At 42.4% G+C, this 13,375-nt stretch overlaps 1 protein-coding gene across 2 annotated transcripts; it reads left to right on the top strand.

Moving 5' to 3' along the window:
- The first annotated feature begins 898 nt into the window (after positions 1-898).
- il23r (interleukin 23 receptor) lies at positions 899-13,053 on the top strand. 2 transcript variants are annotated; one of them, XM_062556015.1, is made up of 17 exons: positions 899-1,008; positions 1,270-1,380; positions 2,005-2,178; positions 2,504-2,779; positions 3,054-3,180; positions 3,287-3,453; positions 3,929-4,071; positions 4,532-4,691; positions 5,107-5,189; positions 5,545-5,743; positions 6,028-6,213; positions 6,991-7,089; positions 7,417-7,572; positions 9,166-9,303; positions 10,849-10,927; positions 11,488-11,578; positions 11,951-13,053. In XM_062556015.1, exons 3-17 carry the CDS (start codon positions 2,112-2,114, stop codon positions 12,527-12,529), a joined length of 2,550 nt encoding a protein of 849 aa, XP_062411999.1. In that variant the 5' UTR covers positions 899-1,008; positions 1,270-1,380; positions 2,005-2,111; the 3' UTR covers positions 12,530-13,053. The 2 variants fall into 2 exon arrangements, with proteins under 2 accessions (XP_062411999.1, XP_062411998.1); XM_062556014.1 differs by having other exon boundaries at positions 4,532-4,697; positions 11,951-13,052.
- The last annotated feature ends 322 nt before the right edge of the window (positions 13,054-13,375 follow it).

Below are 13,375 nucleotides of genomic sequence, written 5' to 3'. Positions count from 1 at the left end.
ACATGAGCTCATCAACACCTACACATACATCCCTGATAAAACATGTTTGATGTTTGAATATGCAAATACTTCACTTTGGAGTAAATAACTAGAAGTATACTGAAACAGTGTGGAATTGTTAACCACACTTTTGATTTAATTTCATTCAATTACTTAATTCAATTTCAATTTAATTAATCTTTTAACTAATACATTCCACTTAAAAAGTAGTTATTAGGACCGGTGTCAATGTTTTTTTTTTTTGTCTTGTTTTTTTTTTAATTTTTCATATGACATTGAGTAGATACACTTGTTCATTGAAACCATCTAGAAGTCTGTCAGTGATGACTCATAAATCTCAATCATGCAATAAAACTTAATTTTCGGGTATTTCTTCTTGAGGTTGAAATCAAGAACTAGAAAACCATCTATGTGGATCCGATAAGGTTCTTGTTAAAATGTGATTCATACTAATCAATTAATCTGATTTCCACTGGCTGCCAGCACACACAGATGAAATGATATGCATTTGCACGTTTTAGCAGGTTTCAGCTACTAAGTCTGGCAAAGCATTGTTATCAGCATGTGTTTATCACTGTGACGGTATTTCAGTTTGCCACTCAGGAGAAGTTACTCAACCAACCAATAGCCATAGATCTTAAAAAAAAACAACATGCTGTTGGTAAACCGAAACAAATTTGATATCAGCTACTTAGATACCAATCAGTGAGTCAAACAACCATTCATGCAACCGGAAATGGCGAGACAATAGCCTTTATCAATCACTGTACCCTCTGGATGTCATGCTGTCCTTCAAAGGTGGGACTTTCCCAGACAGACGGCCGTTTTGAAGATGGAGGTGGAAACTCAGAGGAAGGTCACATGCACTCTCGCACAGTGTGTCTCCCACAGTCAGTCACCACAGTAGAACTGTGTGGTGTCTCCTCCTCACTCACTCACTCACTCATGACGAGTACTCAAGAGGACATGGAACGGAGAGGATGGCTGCTCTGCCTGAACTACACCATGGTAAATATTCATACTGTATGCCACTCATCAAATGTCCACGCAGCAGCTAAACAATGCTTATTTTGATGTTTTGCCTCTGCATTTGTGCCAGAAAATGAAAAATGTTTCTTCAAGAATCTTGGAGAACATTGACGCTCTGGAATAAGCTGCATTTTGGTCCTTAAGTAAAAGGATGGACCATCATATTTATGGTTAGCGTTACAGGCTGGCGTTACGATTTGGCCTTACTGTATGTGCCTCTAATATTTCTGTCTATTACAGACCAAAAGACCGAGTCTTTTTGTTGACCCTTTTGGGTGTAATAAACTCCTGATGGCATGTCCCAAAACATGTCACAGCGAAGAGGAATCACCTTGATGTAAAGATTGAGTGGTAAGTATAAGATGCAATCTCTTGGACATATTTTGATGTTCAGCAGATCATTATTCTTTATGCAAATCAGAAAAACAATTCTCTGCCAATGCAACGAAATAAGTTGCTTTCACACTCTAATGTTTAATTTAGGTTACTTTCCAGATCCTTTAGGATGATTTGTCATTACAAGCATTGTGTGAGTCAAATATAAAGGCATTGAGCAGAATCTGAATGATATTTTCGAAAAAAAGTTGCTGAAATGTACTCCAGTGAAAGGCTTTATTTCTCAAAGGAAGCGTTAAAAGGAAGGACTGAGCAAACAAGTTTGCTTGTGGTGACAGAAAGGGTGGCTGGCAATGTGGGACAACTACGTGCTCACTATGAGCTTCAAAGCTCTTGGGGTAGGCAGAGATGCCACAAATCTAGGTCACTAACCATAAAATGAGGACAAGTGTGAGAAGAAGCAAGAGCAACGCTTTCCAACTCTGGCTGATCTTAACGTCGAAATGAACAATAACGTGTCGTGAACGTTCCTCTTTATAACTGTCTGTCACAATTAGCATGCCTTTGTGATAATGATCACACATGTGGTTTGCAGAGCATGATAACAACCTGTGTTACTCTGTTATTCCAAATTAAAAGAATTGCAGTGAGAGGAAATGAAAGGAGGAACACAAGCAAGAGCAAGAAGAGTTCACCAAATCAGTCGGCATGATAGTTGTCTCTTGACCAGAATTTAAAGCAGCAGAATGGATGCTTCAGCACCACATTGGCCTGCTTTCATGATTCTATTAACCTCCATCATCCATCAAAACTGTAAGTACAAAATAAAAAAAAGCGTTTTGTTGTCAGTGTCTGTCTTGCCATGATAATGGACTTGCGTGTATGTACTGTAGACTGTTTGGATCAGTTGTTTTTCAAGACAAAAAGATCAAAGTCAATTAAATTAGTCAATGTCTGGGATCTATATTTGTCATACGATGACTGTACACTCAAAGACAAACCATATAGACTGAACTCACTCATCACAGCAAAACACACGCCTTAGTGTCCTGACTGTTGATACAGTACTGGATGCAAATAGCACATTATTCTCGTGCAGTGATAATCTGTATGTGACCATGCTTCTCTCCTGCCCCAGGGGGTCTGGGGGTGGCCTGTACGGGGAACCTCACGCTGGACCCTGGCCCACTGGTGGAATGGGGGTCTTCGGTGAACGTCCTCTGCCAGATAAAAGAGTGCAGTGCAGGTCCTCGAAACCCCTTCTCCATAACGCGCAACTACAAGCCACTTGCGGGCCTTGTGCAGAACTGCACGACAGCCCGCCTCCACATAGCCAACGTGACTGCCTCGGTTTCCCGTCTGTATTGTTTAAAGGGAAGACAACTTGTCTGTGGATTAGACCTGAAATCTGGACGTAAGTTGATATTTGTTTTGGTTCATTTGTTTTGTTTTCCCATTGCATTTTTTAACTTGATACAGTATGTACAGTATTAGCTTGATTTGATATTATCAAAAGGTTTCAAATGTATCAATACACTTTATGCATTTTTACATGATTTTACAGTTCAGCATACTGTATTATTCAGCATATTTTACTAATTTATTTACTGGCTAAAAATGCATAAAAACATGAAGAAATGTTGAGAGAATGATGATCCGAGGTATGTGTGTTATGTTGTCTTTCCCAGATCGGCCAGCCAAAGCGACCCAGTTCAACTGTTTCACACCAATTAAGTCTGACACCATCAACTGCTCTTGGACGATGAATGGAAGGGAACCCCACCTTCCAACAAACTATTCAGTTATATTTAGCAGGTGACAGGAGAGCCTCCATCCTTCTCTCAGTCATGACATCGGTTGGAGATGCCGTCATTAACGTCCACTGGTTGGATCTGTCTTTGTTCTTGCTGTCTCAATGCAGTGTAAATGGAAGCAAGAATTTCACCTGTCAGCGCCCAGATTGCAGCTCTATCAGCATACCACGAACCAACCTCAGTGAGATTACAAAGTACGATGTGCGCGTGATTGCGCAAAATGCTCTGGGAAACTCTACCTCTGGTATCTTCGCCTTCTCAGTCAGAGACGTAGGTAAGAAAGCCCCGGTTAGCCATGCATATACTGCAAGTTTCTTTGGAAGTTAGGTCTGACCTGCCAGTATTGGACTGTACATTATCATTTGCTATGTAACCCTAATCTGTAAATCTGTGACCTTTGAGGCTTAGGCAGTTTTTAATTCAATGTGTGACCTTGGCACAGGTGAGACATAACTTACAAAGAAACTTGCATGCATATATGCAATGGCTAGCTGGGGTTTTCTTTGTAATTTATGTCTGACCTGCCAGTGTTGGACTGTATATCATCTGTTGCTGTGTAACTGTGATCTGTTTAAATACAGTAGTGTGTGTGGGACCTTTGAGGTTTAGGGGGTGTTTAATTCTGTGTGTGACCTTTGAGGCTTATAGGGGGTGTTAAATTCAGTAGCCAATATTCATTGTGGTATGTCTGACCTGTTGCATATAAAGTGCTATTGTTGAGGATGTGAATGTCTGTTCTTCGCTCACAGAGATACCCAACGCCCCCACAATCAAACGGGTCAACTTCACTCACATGAATGGCTCCAGTTTTCTAATCACCTGGAACAGCTTGGAGTCTTCTGAGCATTTGAAGCACAGCATTCGCCTACGCCTACGCGGGGAGCTGATCTGGGTAAGGCAGTGACACGTTTCTCTCAATTACTTACACCACACTGTGAAGTTTCTCCTTTTCACTGTTATCATATACAGCTATCCTTGACAATTGTATTCCCCTTAATGAATTCATACACCAGCAATGGGCAGCCGTGGTGTACTGGTTAGGGCTTCGGGCTTGTGATCGGAGGATTGCCGGTTCGATCCCTGACCAGTCCACCACGGCTGAAGTGCCCTTGAGCAAGGCACCTAACCCCTCACTGCTCCCCGAGCGCCGCTGGTTGGGCAGGCAGCTCACTGCTCTGGGTTAGTGTGTGATTCACCTCACTGTGTGTGTGCTGTGTGTGTTCACTAATGCAGTTAAATTGAGTTAAATGCAGAGAAACTAATTTCCCTCACGGGATCAAAAAAGTATATATTCTATTCTATTCTATTCAATGGTGCTAACTTGATACAAATGTGATATTTTGTTCCTGTAGCAGGAGGGAGATGCTACCGAGAGCAGCGGCAGTGGAGGTAGCGCTACAGTAGAGGGTCTGAAGGCGAAGGCCACGTACATGATCGAGCTGAGGGTGTGCACCCAAGTCGCCAAGCCAAAGTGTAGCTTGTGGAGTGCACCCATGGGGGCAGTCACCCCAGGTATTGGTAAGGATAACCTGTCTGGAGATCCTCTGTTCCACAACACAATATGACTGACTACCCCTGGAATATATACAGTATGTCTACCGTTATTTTGGGAACACACCTTTTTATTTTGAAATGTAAAGCCTTGTGAATGGAAAATGCAAGTAGTAACTGCTACAGTTAAGATTCAATCAGTAAGGTTTATCATTGTTCAAACTGAAAGGCTCGCCCAATATGCATAGTGAGGTTTTATTTCTTAGTGGCAGTAGCATGGCAATTGTTCACATTCTGGAATAATAATGTCAGTATAGATGGCAGTGTGTGACTATTATAACGTCACACACCAATTCTCCAACTGTAGCAATATCCTGAATAATGTTTGTACCATGACAATCCAATTCAATTACCATTATGTTTTGATATCACATAGCGCCAACACAAAAGCCTGTTGCCTGGAGAACAGTTTGTCACACAGAGAAGCATGGTGTTCAGGATGTGACTGTGCTCTGGGAGGTAATCTTTTATTATATATATTTTTCTTATGGTAACTTATGGTATTTCACCTAGTGTACGTAGTAACAGAACACAGAGTTCTGATGTTTGATGATCCTCCCGGTTTGCATGTCAAGATTTCCACAAAGTTGAACAATGGCGCCATCTAGTAGAATTTAAATGAACGACATGTTGCAATATGCAAGCGCCAATGTTTGTAATACATAGAAAGCCTTGCTTTGTTTTCTTACCAGCAAACAGATTCACTTAAATTCCAGAAAAGAATACATCTGACTAAGAAAATCTGGCGGTATATTATTAATTATCTATTATGTATTACACACATATAACCCACCTGATGCTTCTGCTTTTGCAGTCCATGAAATCTGGCGATTTCATAATACTGCACTATGAGGTGTCCTACTGGCAGCATGGCCAGAGTCGGCGCGTACACTGTCCAGTCAGTGTCTCAGAGGTGCAGCTTCAGCTGCCCGCGGAGGTAAAGGAGGTCAACCTTACTGCGGTCACATCAGCAGGGAGCTCCCCTCCGGCCTCTCTGAGTCTCACTCACACAAGTAAGCCATTACACCGAAATGGACAGGGGAGGAAGAAAAAGTGAAGACTTATTAGACACAAAATAGGGGGATACTGAATCAATCAAACATTATTATTATTATTATTATTATTGTTGTTGTTGTTGTTGTTGTTTTTGTTGTTTTTACCATGATTATAGAAAACACAAATTGGTGTCCTTTTTCAACCATTGCTCCTCTGTGGCTTTACCACTGTAGCTTTTATTCAAAGTCACAGGAATATGTCAAAGGTCATATCATGATTGTGTTCCCAACTGTTCTTTCAGATGTCGTGGCTCCCGTAATGAGAGTCTCCTGCTCAAAGGAGGACACTGTGCTTCTGTCTTGGCTTTGGAAGATGGAACCTGGGGTTGCTGGGTCTCTACTAGGATATGTCGTCCAGTGGCAATGCAAGGACTCCCCGGTCCAATGGAAAAGACTGTCCAGAGACTGTAGCTCAACAAATATCACAGGTGAGAGCTTACAGTACATCACATTGCATTAGTAATTCCATAATTGTGTGCAATCTTTTGTTTCATTTATGCGTTTATTAAACTTATGGACTGTGTATGGACGTGAATTTTTCAACATTTAAAAATGTACCAATTTGAAATTGTAAATGGGGATTGAAACCAAATAAACTTTGCATAACCTGCGAGAGAGAGAGAGAGAGAGAGAGAGAGAGAGAGAGCATACATACCCATGGTCTTGTGATTGTTGGCTTCTGGTAGTAGTCAGTTTGCTAATTCATCAAGGCAAGACTTGAACAATACGGATATAGCATATGGATAAGCATGGACGGATTATGAGCCACTGGGCTCCTGCGCACAGCTTTGCGATCACAGAGCAAAGGCTGCATTGGTAGATCCTGTACTGTAGGTCCTGCAGGTCCTGTAGGCAGTGGAGACACAACAGCTTATAGGGATGAGTAGCGAGCGGGGTGCTGCTGTACCTGTCCCCTTTACTTGGGTAGTGCGCCGAGTCCTTGGAATGGAGACGAGGCTGGAAGGGCTCACATGTTGGCTGGAGCTCTAGCTACCTCATTTGTTCTGAAATGTTTTTGTATCAAGCACACTCACTGTTTATGTAAACAAGCATTTCTAAGGCAGTGTCAAGATGTACTTTTGTGAATATGTTGAATATCCTGAAGAATTTCCAGATCAGATCATGTGTATCTTGTGAGAAGCATAAACTGTATAAGGTGAGAAGTTGTGAGACTAACTCTAAATAGTAACCTCTGTTACCTCCAGGCTTGACACCAGGTTGGAGATATGATATGTTGTTACAAGCTGAGACCACAAGAGGGCTCTCTAAACCTGCCTTTCTGCAGGTGTACTCAAAGGAGATAAGTGAGTGTTTTTAAGTACCATTACAGGGTTATAATGAAATGCTTCTGATGTCTCTTCATTTACACATCCTAGTTATTTCACACAGTCACAAATATGTTTACAAGTGCACTGCATTATCGTAAGATGTTTATGAGTAATGGATTGTTGATTGTAATTCTCACATGAAATCCATCAACTGAGAGATATAAGCGAGTCTATAATCCTCAGATTATATTTACAAATATATTTATGTTATACATGTATATTCCAGGTTTTACAATGTATATCCCACTGTTGAATTGTAACAATTTAACAGGCAATTGGGTCATTTGTACAACTCTTCTATAGCACCAGGGCCTGGACCGAAGCCCTTTATTCACAACATTGGCTCAAAGCACATTCAGGTCAGATGGGAGGAGCCTAAACTTGAAGATCAGAGAGGGTTCATCACCCACTATACCGTCTACATCCGCAAGCACGGAACTGGAAACTGGAAACCAATGTGTGAGTAAATGCTATGTTCTACAGCCCTGAGTGTATTGGTATGCTGAGTGTGTGTGTGTGTGTGTGTGTGTGTGTGTGTGTGTGTGTGTGTGTGTGTGTGTGTGTGTGTGTGTGTGTGTGTGTGAGTTTGTGAGTTTGTGTGTGTGAGTTTGTGTGTGTGTGTGTGTGTGCGTGTGTGTGTGTGTGTGTGTGTGTGTGTGTGTGTGTGTGTGTGTGTGTGTGTGTGTGAGTTTGTGTGTGTGTGTGTGTGTGTGTGTGTGTGTGTGTGTATGTGTGTGAATGTGTGTGTGTGTGTGTGTGTGTGTGTGTATGTACAGTATGTGTGTACATATCATGTGTGGGTGGCTGGGTTTGGGGAGATTTTAATGTGTATGTTGGTACACGCACATGTGCAAGCATGTATAACTACACCCTCTCACACACAACACAGGAGTGTGTAAGGCCCGCTCTCGGTCTCAGATTCACACCGCCATCCCTCTCGTAGCGGAAAAGAAATGTCTACCTTTTCATTTCTTTTCGAGCAGACACATCCCCCAAAGCCACAGTGCAAGAGCAGGGTTTTCCACCATTTACTGAAAAAAGGAGCCTGGTTACAGGAACGCCTCTCCCCTTGCGGCTCTGAATCACAAAGGCGGTGAGAGTGGCCCCATCCAGCCGAGCTTACACAGCACTAGCGCCAGCAGTGACCCACAGTAGCACTGCATCTCAACAGCAGATCGAGGAATCAGATGTGAAAAGGTCATGCAGTAGGCAGTATCAGAGAGGATGTGCCCACCCCTCCAATACCTAAGCCCCCCGCCCACCCCCCACCCCCCCCCCCAAACATTCAAGATGTAGTTGACTCCTCTCCTGAACTGTGACACGATAAAAGTATACGACACAGACCACAGTCCCTTAACTGACTTTTAACCTGCTTTACTCTCACATCTGCTGCCCTTCAACTACACCCCTAAAAGAAAAACACCAGTGAATGTACATATCTGGAGGTCAGGTTCAGAATGAGCTCGACAGCAGACTCGTTCATCTGCCAGTGCGCCGACCGCTGTTGTTTCGGCAAAATCAGGGGCTATTCTTAACACAGGCCTTCTCAGTAGTACAGGAAGTACAGGCTGCGGCGGAAGACGCGGCTGGGTGCACACGCTCTCAGCGAGTAGCAAAGTGAGAGTTTTTTGTCACCGACGAGCCGAACTCGCTACTGCAGACCCCGGGCTAACTGATGACAATAACATTTGTAGTTCTCCCTGCTGTACAGTTGAGCAATATGTTTGAGAAAGCATATTTGGTGAAGTGTAAATGTAACCGCGTCACATGAGGCCTAATAGGAAACGAAACTATACGTTTTTGTCGTCTTGATTCATGTGTTCACACCCTTGACAAAGTGGTCAGTAAAACTGAATACAACAAATATCCCTCAAAGCCTTTACACTTTCATTTTTCTCAAGTCTTGGTTTGATCATCAGCAAATACATTCATTTTGGAAACATTAAATCCTTTAATGTTTCCAAACATTAATAAATTAAATTCAATACTTTGAATATGAGTTTGTTTTTCTTGTGTTCACTCTTCCTGAATTGATTTTTGTTTCACCTCCAGCTCAGGTTAACGCGTCATCTCCAAGAGAGCTGTCACTGGAGATTCTGGACCCTGGCTTTGACATCTGTATATCAGCCTGGAATGCTGCAGGAGAGGGAGAAGCAGGGGAGCATATCTCCTATAAGCGACTGAAATCAGGTCTGTTGTTCGTTTGTTGAGCAGAACTAAAAAAGCTGCTGACAGATGCTTTCGATTTTCTCTGGGAGTTAAAAAGCTGCAGCCAGTGAATCTTGCTGTTCTTGCTAGCCTCAGATTAAGACACGAATGGTTCCCACCCCAATCTTTAAGATGAATATTAGACATTAGAGACGCTTATCTATTAGTAAATATCCATGAAGGCCTATGTACTGGCCATTGTGGGAATTGACACCGAGCATGTATGTAAATATCAGTTCATGTATGTTTCAAAACATCTGAAGTCCTGAGGCTCAATTCTAACTCCAACATTGTCATGGAAATTTGTCTTCGTTAGTTTAGGCCTAAGATGAATGTACACAGAGGGCAAAGGACAAAGTTGTACTCTCTTCGGAGAAGGTTCATACTGTATGAACACAACAAGTGTTTGTGGTCTGAGAAACATGTGTTGGTCCGTCAGCCCTTTATTTTCCATAATTGATCATAATAATATTGATTTCACTAACCATCAGTTTGTCAGTCAGCTCTTTGTTTAACTTATAACTCAGGTTTGTCTGTTTCACTACCGTCTGAAAATATAGGTCAGTTATAGACAGCTACTGGAGTTGTGACCACAACTTCACAGGTACATTTGGTTAACAACAAGTCTAAGCTAAACAAGATGGCATTAGGTTGTCTGAGGATAGAAAAGTTTCCATTATAAACCCCAAGAACACTTTGTAAGGCTGACTGAGATCACACCCCTGATTGATTTGCCCATGATGTGAGTCAGACAGATGAAGTGAACCCCAAATTCTGATTGGACTGTTACGTATAGGAAACAGGGGGACTTCTGACCCCTTTGTGAGGATAAAGGATGGAGCACAACAGCTCCAGTCTCAGATTTTACGCAGGTGTCACTTGGGTTGAATTTTCGGCAGAATATCCATTCCCTCTACTGCTCAGTGTTGCATTCGCTTAGACTTTGTCAGGTTGTGTCACTTAGTGGTATTGCGAATAAAGCTGTACAGCCAACGGCTACTCTCATCTTAGCGTTGTCTTCTTGGATTTGAGTGCTAATTGGTTTTAGAGTGAACGAGTTAGTGTGAGTTTTTTTCCCACCATACTATCTAGCCTACAAGTTCCATGACTTACTTACCCATGTGCTCAACGTGAAGTATGTGCTATGGTGGTGGCTAACTGGATAAATGAATCTTAAGCGTTCAGAACAATGATAGTGTGAAGGTAGACTGAATGGAATTGAAAAGACAGATACTTCAGATTCCTCACACCTCGAGCCCACACGATGCATGTCATGACGCAGTTGCGTTCTCTTGTGTTGTCCAATCTGCCACATCGGGACAGAAATGACTTTTATGCTATTACACATATATGACTATTTACTTTGTTCAATGCAACACAGCAAGGCTGCACCAATGGGGTTTCTTTGTTAGTTGCGCTCCTGACATCTGTATGTCCTTGTGCCAGATTCAACTTCAGGATAGAGTTCAGTGAATCCTACCATCTTCATTGGTCCACTTTTCACCATGATCTGTATTTCTGATTTAGATGTGAAGATTTGGGTGGTGACCGTTGTCTCCTTGGTGCTTGTAGCATACCTGATATGCTTGAAATGTGTTCGTACAAGGTAAGCAGTCAAGAGGAGTATGATCCAAATAAAGTGGTGTCATCAGTTGACAATGTTACCTGAATGCTGAAAGATCCTCGAAATATTCTTGATTGTCAGTTTGTCTGAGAGGTCAGAGTTCCCCAATAACGCCAGGCTACACCCCTTTTTGATGAGCTAATTGACTGATTTGGAACCTGTTACAGTGTTTTTTATCTGTTGATTTTATGATGATAAAATAGAAATAGAGAAGGAAACATGCATACTGTAGTTGGTGTCTTTTATTCACTGCGTCTTAGCCCTGTGAAGGCCAAAGCTTAGAGCTCTCTGTGTGCAGTTGACAAGTTTCAGTTCTTCTTTTTACAGTTAATAACAGTTGCCCTTAGAGTTTATTTTGTAACGATAAGCACTAGCATAAAGACTATCTGATGTCGATAAATTGCATGGTGTGTATAGGACACTGGCTGCAGCATACCATGTAATGCTGATACAATTCTAAATGTAAATATGTATTTCTAACAAATAAAACTGTCAGTTGAAGGTGCATTATTTTCTGAATTTATGAACATTTTAACCAACAGAATTAGAGCAGTGTGTTTAACACTGGGACCGGCATGGCTTTCTGAGACATTTCCAAAGGTCGGAAATAGCAATGCCATCAAATTGCTGAAGGTAAAATCTCTATAGCACATCTTTATCTTAAGTGAATCTTGTTTTATTGGTATGAATGTGCAGTGCTTGACCCTGGGTGCCTCTCATTCGTCTTTTATACATCCTCCCTTCCTTCCTCGAGCCTCATCCTCACTGATCTACATAAAGAATGATGGGGCGGCAACAATGGGATAGTCTATCCAGTGTTAGTTATAGATCAGTGGGAACGAGCCTGGAGGACCGAGCATCGAGGATCGAGGAGGGATGTTGAGAGAGGCCCCATGTCTTCTCTTTAATTTCATTTGATTAATGCAGAAATGCTCACCACTTTCAGTGAACCCACATCTTCCTCTTTTTGTTTGTTTATTTGTTGGTTTTGGTTTCCCCGCGTAGGACGAGAGGTGCGGCTCAGACTCGCTCTGGATGTCGGCGTGCAGCGACAGCGACCCACCCATCTCCCCCGTGGAGGACATCGCGGAGCCCATCGCCCAAGCGTTCCTCTTCCCCTCCGCGCGTGACGAAGAGAAAGCCAAGGTGGTCCGAGTGGCCAGGCCGGAGATAGTGGATCCTTACAAACCACAGTGGGCAGACTCGTGTGAAGTCAGCTCCACCTTGTTATCCGATACCCCTGAGGAGGCACCCGAGGAGGACACCGAGGATGAGTGCCCACTGTGGGCGTGTCTCCCACAGCCCTCCTCTGGGAAGGATATTGGCCTTGGTGACGTGACATTAGGAGGCTTCAAGGGCATAGGGGTCACAGGGGACTTTCTTTGCCCCCCTTTGCTTGTCCCCAAACAGACTGAGTGGCACACAAATATGAATGCTGGCATGGGGGACATGGGTGGCTTCTCGCTGGCCTTACTGACTGAGGGGCAGACTGTATTGCCTCATGACCTGCTGACCACTGGGTCACTACAGACAAGCCCTTACTCACCTCAGGGATGTTGGCTTAAAGTTGCACATAATACCTAATGGAGACTTTTGGACTCCAGGAACTACAGAGACCTCCTCACAGGGAGATGTACTCGGTTGCGAGGGCACTTTGGACGATGAATGTACACAACTGGGAAAGCAATTTCAATTGTTGTCATTAAGCATTATATCAGATTTGGACTATTCAAATGGACTGGATGGACTAATGTCACTTGAACTCTTTAAGACTTTATGTATCTGACAACCAAATGCACTTAACACTTTCCATCTCTGCTGCATGTAACTGGAAACATTAAAAATCATATGAGCTGTAAGCACCCTTAGCTTATAGTGTATATCTCGAGACTTATCCCCAACCTAGCTCTCTTTTGGTTTACATCTCACACATCTCACCTTTGTATTGTGAAACTGTATTGTACTTTTTGTAAAGTACTTTTTGTACTGCTATGTGTCTGCAGAAATACTGATGCCAAAACAATTTACATCGTCCCTGTATTTAATGAAATACTATGCAGAATAACAGTTTAAACCACCGCAAAAAACATATTCACATCATGACTGTGAGTGTAACTGCAGTGGCAACATCCCCTCTTACTGTACTTGGAAAGTACAATGAAGCAACATTGCTCACACTGGGGAAAGTGAAATCAATAACCATGTGGGGAGTTCAAAGGTTTTGAAAGAGGGTCCACTTCAATGCATGTTACACAATTCATATTCAGACAACAAACCATTTTTCATCTTCAATCAAGTTGCGTTGACAATGGTCTGGCTGAGCATTCATTGTGCCCTTTGAAAATCACTTTGTTCCTATAAATTTACATACATTTTAAATTACGTCAAATGTAATTAATCCTTAAGATTTACATCAGTTATGCTGTAAAT

The sequence above is a fragment of the Sardina pilchardus genome, chromosome 15, assembly GCF_963854185.1.
Source record: "Sardina pilchardus chromosome 15, fSarPil1.1, whole genome shotgun sequence".
NCBI lineage: Eukaryota > Metazoa > Chordata > Actinopteri > Clupeiformes > Clupeidae > Sardina > Sardina pilchardus.
The sequence above is the reverse complement of the archived record's forward strand: the minus strand, read 5'-3'. Positions and strand labels throughout refer to the sequence as shown.

What these genes read in the sequence shown, in the direction of transcription:
- il23r (XM_062556014.1), top strand. Translation starts at nt 2,112, where the DNA reads ATGGATGCTTCAGCACCACATTGGCCTGCTTTCATGATTCTATTAACC. An exon ending in ATTAGACCTGAAATCTGGAC is followed by an intron (nt 2,780 to 3,053) that starts GTAAGTTGATAT and finishes TGTCTTTCCCAG; the next exon opens with ATCGGCCAGCCAAAGCGACC. An exon ending in GGTGTACTCAAAGGAGATAA is followed by an intron (nt 7,090 to 7,416) that starts GTGAGTGTTTTT and finishes ACTCTTCTATAG; the next exon opens with CACCAGGGCCTGGACCGAAG.